Here is a 16,343-nt window from a genome sequence, read left to right as displayed (position 1 = left end):
ATAAACATTAAATATACAATATACAAATAAACATACACAGTATGTTTGAAATATACAATAAACACTCAGTTTAAAGATTAAGAGGAAAAAAAAATACTTATTAATAAACCCTTCACAGTAGCCTGGGTTGTATAACATAAGATGTTAAAAAGAAGGAAATAATAATATACTTAAGTGGTATAAATTAGGAAGCATTAGGAGAAAGTAGTGAATAAAAGGTAAGCTTATTGGGGTGTCTGGCTGGTTCAGCTGGTGGAGCATACAACTCTTGATCTCAGGGTTATAGGTTTGAGCCCCATACATTGGGTGTGGAGGTCACTTATAAATGAAAGAAAGAAAGGAAATGAGAAGAGAAGAGAGGAGAGGAAGGAAAGCGAAAAGAAAGAAGAAAAGGAAAAAGAATTTGTAAAGAAAGTTCTACTCATAAAATGGTGCCCTGGTTGAACAAGAGAACTAGAAGTGTGATTTCAAAGAATCATCTGACTAAAGTTTTAGTTACTATTTTTAACCTATTTCTAATTCTATAACTCAACAATACTGAAATAATAAGCTTTTCTAGAGGTTTTTCCTTATTATCAAAAAAGAGGATGTATCAAACACAGGAACATTCCAATAATCCAATGAAAGAAGAGCATGGCTCCATCCCCTCCAATCTCACCTTAATGACCTTAGACCCAATTTTATATGATCCGGAACTAAGTTTCTGAAGAGCCCGAAAAGCATCTTGTCGATGAACCATGCAGACATAAGCACAGCCCCTGGGAGGAATCATCTATTAAAAAAAATTTTCTTTAGAAACAGTAAACATGAAGGCATTCATTCTGACATTATTTTATGGTTTTAATGAAACAGATCACTTACTATTAAGACTCAATGGTTTTTCCCTTTTCTTTTTTGGCTGTTTATTGGTATTACCCATGTACAACTAATTACTTAGTTTAAAAAGAATTCTAAATTTGGTTGGGTCTCATTCTACATCATAACATAAGCAAAATCGTGACTATCATATGTCAAAGTTTGTCTAATACACAGTATATACTGTAACAAAAAGTGTAAAAAAGACATGTATACAACACAACCAGATAAAAAGAAACCAATACTGCATGGCCAACATATTTGAAAGCATGTAATTTATTCAAATAATTGAAAATATTTCAAATTTTTCAAATGTCATACTGAGTAACGTCAGAAAGATTTTTGTTTGGGGGAAGTATCCTATCCTTAATATAAAATCTATAATCTACAACAAATGGTGACACTAAAGCTTCACTATACAAAATTTATTTTTGCCCAAGTGCTTCCGGACAAAGCTTTTAACACAAATAGGAAAACAGCCTTAGTGTTTTCACTTTCACTCAGAGTTCATGTCAAGCTAGTTTCCAAAACTTGAATACCAAACTTCTCAAAAAAGAAGTCTAACCCCCTACACATTTCTTTCTCTTCTGCAATATAGACCCAACTCTTTATCAATGCACTGAAAAATTGTCTTCCAGCTTACTAATGACCCCCTAAGTGTTAAATCAAATGAACTTTTTACTCAGTCCTCGACTCCCCCCCCCCAACCAAGTGAAAGGTTTATAAATTTTCCATCAATTTTTCAAATTCTGGATTTTATCATTAGCCATTCAATACATTTCAGTTCACAAAATAACTCAGTACCTACTATTTGTAAGTACTATGCTCTTAAAAGGTAATACAGAAGAGGCAAACTAATACCCAAAAGACTACAGAACAAAGGCCAAAATGTCACACTTAATAGGACAATCCAAATGCTGCTTGGGTTCAGGATCCATCCTGAGCAGTGATTCTTGACTTTGCATTAGAATCACCTTGTAAACTGTGGCACTTTCATAAGAATTTAAAGAGAATGATCTTGGGCATCCCTATTCTTTCAACTGTCAACACATTTCTTACGTCTCAGGGGAAAATAAGAAAAAAAATTCAGAGGTTACATGATCAATCAAGGACTCTGGAAGATAATTTATGTTTTGACAGATGAAATTTTAAAAGACAAAAGAGTAAGAAAAGCCCACAGCATACTCCTAGTGTAGGGAGAGGAATACAAAACTCCCAAGTTAAAACACTCAACCAATCAACTATTTATTGTCTGTGCAACTCAGGCAAATCACTGAGTTTCCTCACTGGTAAAAAGCAATGGGAATTACTTAAGCAGCTTCTTGTGAGGTTCCAATGAGATCATGTATGGTTGAAAGTAGTATACGAAATGGTCAAACAATTCAGTAAAGAATGCTCTTATTAATAAGGAAAAGTCAAGTTTGGTCATGTAAGGATCTAAGATTAGAAAGGAAAGGCAGCCAATTTCCTGGTAAAAAAATGTTGAAAGTCCAACGGACAGAAAAGTAACAACAGTGAATAAAATCATAGGGTTAATGAATCAGGCTTCTGAAACAAATTTCTATAAAGATTCCATGACTTAGTTTTAGCCCTAGGGGGTGGGAGAGGGAAGAGACCTTCAGGAAGAATGCTCAAAATGCTCAAAAGAGACTGGATGGAGCAAAAGTGCTGAAAAAAATCAAGCTGAGGAGTGAAAGAGTTGCGCTCAAGTTCAAAGTCAAAAGTCAAAGACAGATTTTCTTGTCACTGTTTTTCTCTCTCCTCTTGAGAGAGGGAGAAATGGCGAGAGGAGCAAGGGGACTGGTAAAGATTGGGACCCCAAGTCCTATTGTGTCTCCACTACTATCTATGTACTCATGTGTAGGTGATTACAATTCTCTGGGACTCAGTTTCCTCATTTTCATTATGAAAAAAGGGGGGGGTGTAATTAAAATAAGTCACAGATAGGGTTTCTGCTAACCCAAACACTAGATGCCTTTAGGAACCAAGTGCTAGCTATACTGCTGTAACACCCCTAAGAACATTCATTAGAATTCCACTAAAAAAGAAAAATTAATTATGGAGAATAACAGGAGCAGAAATAAACATAGAAATGATTAAAGTCAAATAATCCTTATAAGGATGTGCATTATTAAAGGCAGATACTCTACTGGGCTCATTAGGAACCAAAGTGACTCTCTGACTGATAATCCTCTATATATATATTTTTAACCTTTAACTATCGTATAAGAGGTGATACTTACATTAATGGATTCAATTTGTCCAAACTCTTCAAACAGATTGGTTAAATCTTGCTGGGTTGCCTTCTTATCCACCTGACCAACCCACAAAGTAGTACTACATACTGTCAAGACATTAAAGAGACAAATGACCTAAATCACGCAGACACAGCTATTTCTTTCAAGCAGCTGAAGAAAAAGCACTAATAAATAAGATTTAAGCTGGATATTTAAAACACTTAGGTGACATTTTTATCTGTTATACTTAAAATGAACTAAAATCTCAGATGTTCATCTATACCTACTGCAAATTCAACCTCCTGTTTGTTACCTGATCTCAAGCTTGGCTGCATACTTTAATCACCTATGGATACCTGGGTGTCACCCTAAAAGATGAAGGGCTATGGGGTACAACAGGTTGGAACTGGGAATTTAAAATTCTGTATGTAATTCTAATATGCAACAAAGTCACAAAAACACTTTTCACTACAATCCTATCTCTGCACCTTTAATCGTCTGTGATAGAATGATTAAGTGAATGTTTCTTCCTCATCAATAGTTAAATGTGAAAACAGCACCTTATTCTTAAATCATGTGCATGGAGATACATGGGGGGAAAGGCTAAATTTGAACTCCTTAACTTGTCTCCATGAAAAACTTAAAAGATATTTTAACTGCAGGAAGTACTTCCCTTTAACAAACAGACCTACACAGAAGACCTGTCGCCTACTTTAAGCTGTACAGTTCATGACTCCAGGAACATTTTCTTTTCCCAAAAACACTTGCAAAATATTAACAACAGCTGATATATTTGCGGAGTTTAGTAAGTCTAGATTTACATCAATGGCATTTTCCATCCTTTTGATGATCTTTTATCTATTACGGGGCAGGCCTCCAGCATGTTTTTTTCTAGAGCTAATTTAACCCCACACCAGTGACTACTGCAAGATCTCTACAGAACGAAGGTTTTTCAACCAGGTTTCTCTACTCCAGCTGGTTTTAACTCAAAGGTCTTCCAGACCTGTGTTAGTTTTAAGAATCATTCAACCAGGGCACCTGGGTGGCTCAGTGGGTTAAAGCCTCTGCCTTTGCCTCGGGCCATGATTCCAGGGTCCTGGGATCCAGCCCCACATCGGGCTCTCTGCTCAGGAGGGAGCCTGCTTCCTCCTCTCTCTCTCTCTGCCTGCCTCTCTGCCTTCTTGTGATCTCTGTCTGCCAAATAAATAAATAAATCTTTAAAAAAAAATAAAACATTCAACCAACAGATTCTCTGGTAATGTTCTTACCCTATTTCTTCTTTGCCTCACACAGTCTCACCCTATGTACATATAATTTAATATTCAACCAAAGTCTCAAGGTGCAATATATTAGTTTTACTCTATTGCTGTAACAAAGTACCACAAACTTAGTAGCTTAGAACAAAAAAACATATTCTCTTAGAGTTGTGGAGGTCTAAAATGAATCAACAAGCTGGTATTCTTTCTGGACACTCCTAGGGGAGAATGTGTTTCCTTGGCAAACTGCCTACATTCCTTGGCTCATGACCCCAACTTCAATCTTCAAAGCCAACAGTGGAGCATTTACCTATCTTCATCTTTCTTCCATCTTCACATCATCTTTTCCCTCTGACCCTCTTGTTTCTCTCTTACAAGGAAGGCCCCCTGGATTACACTGAGCTGTTCTGGATAACCCAAGTTAATCTTCCCACACCAAAATCCTGATTAATCACACCATGTGATGTAACATATTTACAAGTTCCAATAATTTGGCTATGAACATCTTTGGTCCTGAGGACCACTATTCAACCTACCACAAACCCTCAGCAAATTTTTAGACCTCTTTCACAATAGGTCCCACCACTTCATTATTCTTTCTACCACATCACAGCTGCTTTAATCTTCCTGAAATATGTTCCATGTTTCCCCTACTGTTTCAAGGTAGTCTCGCCACAATTTTTCTCACAGAGAACTTTTTTTTTTTTTTAACCCAGAAAGCAATAATGAATCTCCCCCATTCCATGGCTGGTGGGCAGGGTGTGTGTGTGTTTGTGTGTGTGTGCACACCACAACGAAGACGACGACGATGGACGGACACTGATTCCTGGAATATTACTGCTTGTTGATGTTCCATATCCACTGCACTACTCATGAAGATTCTGTGTTCAAAGGACCAATGTAGGGAAATACTACCTTCTGTGTTTAAAATGCACTGGGGCCACATGAAATTGCTTTGGAGTAAGGAGAGTTTTGAGGCAAATAATGAGGGATATACTTTCACTGTATTTTCTTTTGTGCTTTCTGAATTTTCTTTTTATGGTGTTTGACTCATGAAAAAAAAACACAGCAACAGAAAATAAACTCCATGGTGGATAACTATGTAAAAGGTGGCAGCTATAATATGGTAAGTGAGGAACTAAATGGAAGAGACTCCACTTAAATCCTAAAATGGGTGATTCTGTATGTCCTAATGGTATCATGAGAAGGGAGGCACAGCATAGATCTTATGGTCAGATCTTTGATGTTACTTCTTTATCAGATAGCACTAAAATGTTTGAATTTGGTCTCTCACCCTAAGGAGATAAACAAATTTTCAGACTTAGGGATATCAATATTATTAAATTAGCACTGGCTCTCACAATCAGGTAAGATTCTGGAAAGATAGCCACAGCTTGCTGAAAATGCCAGAACTTAGTAAGAGGCTGGATGTTGCTTTTAATTATAAGTCTGGGTATCCAGGATGATTCAGCAGTATAAATTATACCAATTATTTATCTATCTCCATAGCAGAAAGAGTTTGTTAGCAGACTTTCAGAAATTAGACAACCTGATCAGTGTTCAGCTCTTGGCAAAGAATGACATTTCGCCCCATTTTATGCACTTTGCTCATCTGCAGTAGATCTGTTCACCTTAGAAATCCTAACACACTAGAAATTCACAGAAATAATCTGGTACTACTTACATTCCTGCAGAGTAAACTCTCCTTCAAACTCTCACTATTAACAAATTTGTTCTAATTATACATTACCAATTAACATATAAAGGAGGGAAAGTTTGTACAGTGGGAATCTCTCTCTTGGTGCCAATGCAGTAATTTACAATTAGCTTTAAAATCTATATGCTTCCTTCAATAATTACTCCCCAGACCTGGTGGTCAAACTTGGCTATGACACTCTGAATAGAAACCACAGAGTCTATGTAAGAGACAGTAGGCCTAGTCCACTTTATATGTTATGAGTCAAGTTCTATATGTTCCAATTTGTGTTTAAAAAAAAATCAACTCTCAATGATCTTAGTGTTTCATAAGAACCTGTTCTTCCTTTTTCTTTTCTCCTCTATCACTTAACAAAAACCAAGGATAAAATCATTCATTTACTAAACTACTTTTCAATTTCTAGGTCTAAAAATAGTTGACTCTAGCAGTTAATGATTTTAACATCCATTGAAACCAAAGCTTTGTAAAACTGTGTCACTTACCACTCAATGTTTTCGAGCGAACTGGAGGCAATCCCTTCTTCTGCCGTTCTTTCTCCCTTTCTCTCGCTCTCCTTTCACTTGAGTAGGAACGTGATGACTTCCTCTTTCTTTCTCTAGAGCGTGAGCGCGATCGCTTTCTGTGTTTACGTTTTCGAGAACCAGACCGTGACCGAGACCTTCGTTTTCTGGGTGATCTACAAAAAAAAAAAAAAAAAAATCTTATTTTACTTCTAACAACAGTATTATTCTTCTGTCAAACTTCTCACTTATAGGTAAGGGCGTGGGAGGGACACACACACACACAAAAGGTTGTTTTATATTTAACTACCTCTTAAAAAATGTTTAAGTAGAATGAATGAAGTATCAAACATGCATTTTTCTCAAACCTATGTATTGCTCAAGCCCATACTGTAATAGATGTTTGTTTGCAATGATTTGTACTGATACCAGGTAGAAGAGAATCAGATTCTATCCAGTAAGTAGAATCCAGTAAGATTCTATCCAGTAATCCTTACTTTCTTTTCTTTAGTGTCTTCCAACTCATTTTTCAAGAAAGAGTCAAGAATAAGAATGAAAGACTAAAGAAAATTTAAAAATCCTTAGGTGATGAAGACACTATACTCTTAAAATTAGGAAACAGAAAATGTTTCCAACAGGGCATTAGGCCACTAAAGAATTCTGCTCTAAGTTTTCAACTTCTAAAATTTCAAAGTGCTTAACTTTAAATACAGGTGTTACTGAAAGTTTCTTCTTTTCCTATCAACCATACATCATTGTACTGCTTCAAAATGCTTAATAAGGAGGTTTGTTAAGACAAAGAAGCTGTTAAGATTTTAGCTCTAACACTGTATTTGCTTTGGCTAGATTACTCACTGAGCTGAGATGGGTTTATAGAGAGTAGAACTCACAGGCTCTCATTTAAAAAGAGGTAAATACAAATAACTTCTTGAAACAAGTAAGAAATGGCTAGTAAGTCATTAAAGATACTGCCCTTCTTCCAACATATACTTGCTCAGATTTTCAGGGATATTCACGTGCAGACAATAGGTTATATTAATATTAAAGACTAAGGACTTAAAGTTTTAAGACAATTTGTAGCAAAAACAATATATATAAACTACATGAGAATTACCAGGTTAAGGAAACCTCAACTCAAATTTGAATACGCATGTACATTAATGAGATTTAGCCATGCTGAAAAGTTAACAAAGAAAACCGTAAGATATACTTTATAATAATCTGATACTATGCTTAATATTTATAAAAAAAATTCTTGTAGTTTTATTTTTATGATCACTTTTGGTATTATTGTAAGATGAAATAAAATGAAATACAATAGAATTTCTAACACCGTTCCTCTATATCTTGACTGAACAGTTTTCAGAGGCAACAGTATCCTTAGCTGCATATAATCAAAATATTATTAACTAAAATCAGGTATAATCCCAAATCCAAGTCTTGTGATACGGTTAATTGGCTACAAATAATGTATAATATTCAAATAATGGCCACAGATATACCCAATTAAAAGAGGACAAAGAATTCTTCTGTTTTTGAAATTCTGAATTACTTCTTTCTGGACAGTATGTCACTTTAAGAAAAACATTCCTTTAATCTTGATATAAAGAAACAGAGCCCACTTTTGAAAGTTCACACACAGCTACTCTTAAATATTATTGTAGAACCTTGAACGAGATCGTGAATGTGTTCTTGATCTTGAGCGAACAGCCACTTTCTTTGCCTCTTGTTCAAAGATCTCCTCTTCCACTCCATCTTGCCCTTCATCAATATCCATATCCTTGAAAGTAAAAAAAATAGCAAATAAAATGGCTTACTGGGATGCAATATATACTTAAAATTCTGCCTTACAAAATATTCACCATAGCAGCATTAATGCCTAGTATTAAGTAACATGGTCAGTATAGACCTTAAGTGTGAGGAAAAATTTAGGACATTATCATTATTTTGCATAAAGTATTTTACATAAAATAAAAACATTTACCATATTTTATAATATTCTCCTCTAAATAATTTAGAATTTATGACCTAGAAAAACAAGAACTTTTTACCTGTTGCTGAATATCTATAGAATCATCCAAATTCGCCTCAGGTTCAAGGAAATGCTGCTGACTGCTCCCTTGTGATGGTGAGGCAGAATGCTCTGATCCAAATGTTCCCTCCTGACTATCCTGAGGGGTTGCCTATTGAGAATGTATACAAACACACAAACATTAAGAAACCATGCATATTATTACAACAGAATTTAAACATGCAAACGTCACAATTTTTAAAAAAGTTTTAAAAAGGAGCCCAACACAGATAGAAATCCCACATTAAATCAACTATAATCCATCTAAAATCACACTTTTGTACAAATCCAAGTTTACTTAAGAGCATGGGACACCTCTATAAAAGAGGGAGAAGACTCTATTAGAATGGTTAAGATCAAGTAGCTCTTCAAATAAATTTTTAATTGTGGAAAATATAATCATTATACTTCTAAGAATAAAGGTATTACATCATAAAAGATATGTAATAGCACAAAGTTAAATGAATCTAGAATTTCAACAGCAATCAGCATTTTTATAAAATGCTATTAATATTTTAATGTGAAAGTACTTTACATTAAAGAACTAAGTCATACATTAATGTGTAGAGGCAAAACAAAGCTCAAATATCATTATCAAATTAACTGATCTAGTAAAACAGTTCTCAATTTGGGCTTTCTCAACCTGTATTAGGAAGTACTCTGAAATATGTAATATATTTCAGAAACTAGTAAGAGTTAGGCAATGAAGACTAATTAAAGGAATACTTAAAATTTGAACCCCCCCTTTTTTTTGCTGGGACTACATGTATAGCAACTCAATACAGTCATACTACTTATACTTAATAGTCTGAATCCAATTTAGCAACTGCATATACTATGGTGTTAACTAAAAATAAGAAAACTAATTATGAAAACGTCTTCCCACATAAACTTTTCTAAAACATCTTTGCAGGTGTTCAAGATTAATAAAAATAGTTAGGGGTAGTACACAAGCTGAGAGATACTAAAATAATTAACAGAGAAGAGTAACTCAAAAATACTAGTCCCTCGTTACAAACTCTGTGATTGTGAACAAGTTACTTGAATTGTGAAATTCAGTTTCTTTATCTGTAAAGCACGGTGACTACAGACAATATTATAAACTTCAAAGCTGTTAAGAGACTAGAGCTAACTGTTCCCACCACAAAAAAATGACAGTTTTAGGACATGAGAGAAGTGTTAGCTTACTGCAATATATAAATGTATCAAATCACAATGTTGTACACATTAGTTATGTATCTCAGTAAGATTTTAAAATTCTTATTCTAATGACATCTATCTGAAAGAAAAAGCATAAAAATTAAGAGCCAAAAAGAGCATTTAAAGAACTGTTCCAAGTTTCTCACTTTATAAAGGAACAGGTTCTCTAAGAAGAAGTAACATGACCAAGGTTTAGAAATAAATGAAAAGCTAAAGTAGAAGAGACTTCTGTGAAACAACTATTACATGCCACAGTACTGGCCAAAACATCAGTAAGCAACCACTCTTACCAAATAAAGCAAACACATTTTAAGCAAAATCCTGGCTTACATCTTTAAAAGTATAGTAACAACAGAATTCTTAACACAGAAAGGGAATTTTCAGCTCCATCTGGAATCTAACTGGTTCTCAAGTTAGTACGCATATATTCTTCACATCATATTTTTCTTGCTTCTCCATTTATCTTAAGTTTCATATTTCCCCCCACCCTTGTTTTTTACCCTTATTTTCCTATTTAATGATTAATTCTTGGTATAACCAACCAAGATCCACTGCAATTAATTTTAGTATTTGAGTTTTACCCATTTGGAAAGACTGTAATTTCATAACCTTTATCCTTTGACTTTTTTTTTTTAAAGCTTTATTCTTTCTTAGAGATCTTCTGAAGAACAAAGAGAAAATTTACTTCAAAATTCAACTAAGAGATGCCAGGGTGGCACAGTCAGTTAAGTAACTAACCAACTCTTGATTTCTGCTTACGTCATGATCTCAGGGTTTTGAGGTAAGCCCCCACTTTGGGCTCCGCACAAGTGCAAAAGCCTGCTTAGGACTTTCTCCCCCTCTCCCTCTGCTCCCTCTGTGCAGTCACGTGCATGGGCTCTCTCTGAAAATAATGACTATTAAAATAAAAATAAAAATTCAAGTAAAAATTATCCTATTACCATGCAATTAGCATTAGGTCCATTGGACCCTTTGCTGTATCTAAGACATGTTGTGAGATTTTAGAGTTCTTATCATCTTAAATATTGAAACATTTTGCTATTTCATCATCCCAAGAATTATTCTGTTATTATCCATCGATTATTCCCAATTATTTCAAGAAAGACTAAAATAATACAAAAAAGAAAAAGGAATGTAATTGCTAAGAAGGGTGATTCAATAGTGAAATAAAATCATTATCACCCAGTTGTACTGCATTACCAAAAATACTGTATATTTCAAGAAAGTAAAAACAAGGCCGGAGACACTATCTTTGTAGTCTGCTTTGTGCTTTCCTGGAAACATAGTTGAATAGATTTTTCCATTTCTGTACATAATGGTAAGGAGAAGAAAACTGACAAGAGGAATATATTTCATAATTAGTAAACAAAATAGTAGAACATGATGCGAAAAAGAACAGCATTCTAGATTCTAATGATTAGGTATTAGTTTAATACCTAAGTGAACTATGAGTTTTCAGATGATCATAACCTAAATGTATTTCTCAAACTCCGAAACTTATGGCAGAAAAATGTGTCTCTAGGGACAAAAACCGGGTCTTCAGTTAATAGGAAGGACTTTATCTTGCAGTATTTTGCAACAAGAATCCAGATTGTTCTATTTTGCTAAAAGAATGTGTGACATTTGAATTTAATGGACACAAAAATGTTGACTACATTTCAATTATGTAAATTAAAACTACTCATCAAGTATTTCCCCCTATCTCTTTTAGTCTCACTTCTGTAAACTATCTGTGAGATGACTTCACATCTATTTTAAAAGGATCCATTGGACCCAGGTGGCAAATGATAGCTTTACTGATAACACTGGTAGACATCCTTAGTATATATCCTGGGATACACTTCTAGTTTCTTCAATGATGTCCTCATTGTAAAGCATCAATACTGAAAAAATAGAAGACAGAACACTGAATACTGAATAAAATACTGAAAAAATAGAAGGGTAACAGCAGCTAGCAGAGACTTCTTTCAAAGTTGGATTAACACTCACAAAGTGTCACATTTTGATCAGTTATAGACCCATGTTCCTCCATTTTTTTCTGTGTAAGTGACAAGAAACACTGTTGAAAGCCTTACTGAAATTCACGCATGCTAGGCTATAATCCTACAATTGCAGTACCATGAAATGGGATTTATGTGAGCTGAGATATCAAATCACTTAAAGCAACTCCAGGCTCCTAATATTATCACCCATCTTAGGTTTTATCATGTTCAATTCTACTCTTTCCATTATAAACTCCTATATAAAAAAAATATTGAATCAAAGTAAGTTACATATGATAGCTCTTCATTATTAAGTGGCTGTATCTTCCACAATCTTTCTATTCCTAACATTCTTTCAAAAGCCCTTTTTTATCAGTCCTACCATTTTCATTATCAGTATTTTGAGCTATAGCTTTCTTGACATCTTTTGAATATCCTGATAAAACAATTATCAATATCATGAACTAGAACTTACTTCAGACAAGGGCAATCATTCTCTTTCCAACAGGACTATTACTCCCTTCATAATTTAGCCACTCCTTGAAGTGCTCCGTTTTCAGTGGTTTTCTATTGTTAGGGATATTAGGTAACAACTCACATGCAGGTGTGGTCAGGGCTGCAATGAGTAGGGTGCCGCTGGCAATCCCACTCCTTTCTTTAAGACACCCTAAGAACTTTTAAGTGGCCATAAGGAGCTCACTGGTAAACAAATATGCTGGCAATCCCACTCCTTTATTTAAGACACCCTAAGAACTTTTAAGTGGCCATAAGGAGCTCACTGGTAAACAAATATGCTTCATTTTTCTGCATTATTTCACCTTATCTTCATCATATGAAAGCAACAGGTTTGGTAGAGCCAATTACACAATTTATTAAATTTAATAGTTATGCTGCTGATACACTACTTTCCAATTGGAAATCTGTCACAGGTTTTGAACACCATCTACCTGATTAATTAGAAAAGTTTCTTTTCTTTCACCACTCCCTTTCAACACTCACTTTTGAACAAAAGCTTTTAACAACATCTAATTCTTTCAAAAGGATCTTATTTTCTTAAAATTTTGAGATTATGTATTAACTAAACCCAGAGCTCTGTTTTTCTTTGGTTGGTGAGATTCTTAAGACCGAATAACCCTGAAAAATGGAATGGGAGGAAATGAGAGATGCAAACAAACCATGAGCGATTCCTAATCATGAGAATATTATGGGAATATATGGGATTATATGGGAATGAGGGTTGCTGGAGGGGAGGTGGGTGAGGAGATGGGGTAACTGAGTGACAGGCATTAAGGAGGGCACATGATGAAATGAGCAATGACTGTTACGCGTAAATGACAAATTCCCGAGCTCTACATATGAAACTAATGCTGTATTATGTGTTGACTAACTGAATTTAAAGAACAAAAAAGAACAAAAAGAAAAATTTTCTCTCAAGTTCCTAGGAATTTTCACTTCAATAATTTGGTGTTAATTTTAAGAATACTACTTTGATTTTACCGCTTCTACTACAACTCCTGAAGGGAAACTGGAACTAAGACAATTAAAATTGCCAAATTTACAGATGGGATGAATCTGCCATTTGATAACCTCTTCCATCACAATTGCCCCCTGCCTCTCTAACAGCTCTGAGGTTTTTTAATTACATGACTGACAACTTGTTTCTTTTCATTGATTTACAATTTATGTTTTTCTTTAAAAACGTCCAAATGTTCTACATTTGCTCTACCTTTAAAGTTCCTGAATTCTCAGGCAGATATATCTACCTGACATGAAATACTGTAGTAGTAGATGTATCTACTCCAACCATTTCTATCAAAATTATTCCTTCAAAACAAGATACAGAATTCCATTCTCATAATACAAGTATATGTTCCAACCTTAGCAAGTACCATTAATATCATTTTATGCTTACTATCTGGTTTAAAAGGGTAAGTTCAGACCCCAGCAGAGTCCAAGGTTTGTTATCCCTTTAAACTAAAATAACTTTTCTCTCTCCTTTACTTCCACTGTTCTTCACCTGTACCTCTATTACAGAAACTAGAATTCTGCCCTGTGTTCATACAGATGTACATGTTCCATTAGAGAAGAGATTGTTTGAGGCCAGATGCTTTTTTGTTCACCTGTGTTCATCTGTGTATATATCATTTGCCTAACAACACACTGCTCATACTTTAAAAAATGTGTGGAGTATGACTTAGTTAAGTTTTGGATATAAGGAAGAAGTGAGACTGGGCTGAATTTGAAAACACTCATGTTCTAAACAGTTTATATATGCAAGTATTTCTCAAATGGAGGAAAAACAGGCTTTGTAATGGATTAACCCTGCCTTTGAAGTCTGACAAATTTTGTCAATTCTAAAGTATGATTCTTCTTCACACATTATCATCCCTGTAATTTATTAAGGTTCTTTTAACTCTGTAAGATGTACTTTTGAAGTGATTAAAAATTCTTAGCTGTACATAAAATAACAGTGTGTCTTGGAGTGCCTAGGTGGCTCAGTGGGTTAAGCCTCTGCCTTCGGCTCAGGTCATGATCTCAGGGTCCTGGGATCAAGCCCCGCATCGGGCTCTCCGCTCAGGAGAAAGCCTGCTTCCCCGCCTACTGGTGATCTCTCTCTCTCTCTCTGTCAAATAAATAAATAAAATTTAAAAAAAATTATACATAAAAAAAGACAAACAGTGTGTCTTAAGACTAATTATACATCTGATTAGCTATACAGTTTTGCGATGGATGTTTAATTTCATTACAGTACAATGGAAGGCAAAATGCTATCTCATAGCATTAAATGTAATGCATGCCTCCTAAACTTCCTGCACACAGCAGCAGCCTAATTAAAGGAGTAATCTATTTTGCCATCATCACTCTCAAGAAAAGCAAAATCATCATGACCTTGCTTGACAGGGAACTGAGCGGAGAAAAGCACATGGAGTTTTAAGTTGTAATACCGAAACACCACCTCTGTTTTCTGTTCTCCACTGCTAGTATACCAAGCACATGTATATATCCAGAACACATTCTGGTAACAGAAAAGACTATAAATGTTCTGAAAAGGCTGACCTTCCTAGTACTAGAACTGAAGAAAAATCACCATGCTTGAAAAACACCACTTTATAGAATGTAGATAGCAATAACTCTAAAGACCACAAGATGGAGTTATAAACCTTTTGAGGCTGTTGCTGTTCTAGGAGCTGCTGTCTGAGATGTTCAAGGTTTTGCTGCTGTAGTTGTTCAGCTATCTGATGAAAAATGGAATTGTTCACAGATTCTGAAACATGAGAACTAGAAGGAAAAACAAGTAGAAATACATTTTAAAACACAGTAAAGATAATACAAAATAACTGATTTTAACCTCCCCCATGCCAATTAAATGAAACAGACTCTACTACAATGTTTACTTTTGAAATATTAACAGAAAATAGAATACCTCAGAACATTAATATGTTAAAAGAGAAAGATACTCTCCAATAATCTCTCAACAGGTGGATAACATGTTAAAGATATTCTGATGGAAGATCTGTTATAATGGTCTCACACTATTAAATACATATAAATTAGTATTTTTTACATTAGAGTACTTTAAGAAAATTTCAATGAAACATATAAAAACAGTTAAAAGTATCTAAACATTGTCACTTTAACTCCTTCTCTAACTATAAGATAGTGGGAGAAATGGTCTATCAATCAGTACATGTGAAATCAACAATTGTAATTGACCATAAACTTTACAAAACTAATCCGCTTTCTTTAGAAAAGCATTCACATTATTAGGTATGTTAACAGAAACAGTACTTAGATAAGAGGAAATAATAATTTAACTATACTCTGGGAAATTCACACCTGGAATACACCTGGAATTCTGGGTGCCACAAGGTAAGACATGAACAAAAAAGAGGGCATCCCAAAAGGGGCAATCAGGATGGTGAGAAGTCTTGAAACAGTTGAAAAAAAGTGTACTTCATCTGGAGCAAATAAACCTAAGGGGAAGAATGATACCTAACTTCAAATATTGTAAAGGCTAGGTCTCAAAAGATAATGGAGCAAATTTGTTTCCTTGCTTCAGAATGCAAAATGGATCAGTGTGTATAAAGTAAATCAAACAGGATTCAATAACAAAGATTATTTAACTTGTCATCATAGAAGGCATTAAAACATTATAAAAATATCCTATCAGAACCATTAAAGGAGATTCTTACGTTGCTCAGGACACTAATCTACACAATCTCAAATATTTCTCCTCCAATTTTGTAATTCATAATCTAAAGTGTTAGATTTTAATTTTTCAAGTAAAATCTCTTTATCAAAAGGACATATGTATTTTCTGTATTATATAAATATATTTTAAGGCATATTATCCCAATATACAAAATGAATGGGCTCTGCTTGAAGCAAGACTCCGGGAGGCACTCCCTCCATTGGTCACCCTCCATCCTCCCTCCTGCCGCACCCCCACTCTCCAACATCCTCTCCCCCACCGGTCCTTTCTCAAACCTGCAAGAACCTAAGGCTGCACAGAATTGCTTGAGAA

General features: G+C 34.7%; 1 protein-coding gene across 9 annotated transcripts in view; it reads right to left on the bottom strand.

Annotated features, from left to right (window-relative positions):
* Positions 1 to 16,343, bottom strand: part of SCAF8 (SR-related CTD associated factor 8) — a 222,286-nt gene that overhangs the window by 147,556 nt on the left and 58,387 nt on the right. For all 9 annotated transcript variants that reach the window (XR_009404528.1, XR_009404529.1, XR_009404531.1 and 6 more), the window contains 6 exons: positions 14,980 to 15,097; positions 8,617 to 8,748; positions 8,233 to 8,345; positions 6,548 to 6,741; positions 3,099 to 3,199; positions 659 to 772 (listed from right to left, as the gene is read on the bottom strand). Coding sequence is in view for 4 of the 9 variants with exons in the window: in XM_059401321.1 (XP_059257304.1) it covers positions 659 to 772; positions 3,099 to 3,199; positions 6,548 to 6,741; positions 8,233 to 8,345; positions 8,617 to 8,748; positions 14,980 to 15,097 (772 nt within the window). In the remaining 5 variants the exon portion in view is untranslated. The remainder of the gene's footprint in view (positions 1 to 658; positions 773 to 3,098; positions 3,200 to 6,547; positions 6,742 to 8,232; positions 8,346 to 8,616; positions 8,749 to 14,979; positions 15,098 to 16,343) is intronic.

This window comes from Mustela nigripes, chromosome 5, assembly GCF_022355385.1.
Source record: "Mustela nigripes isolate SB6536 chromosome 5, MUSNIG.SB6536, whole genome shotgun sequence".
NCBI classification, from domain to species: Eukaryota; Metazoa; Chordata; class Mammalia; order Carnivora; family Mustelidae; genus Mustela; species Mustela nigripes.
This window is presented reverse-complemented; position numbering and strand designations above follow the sequence as displayed.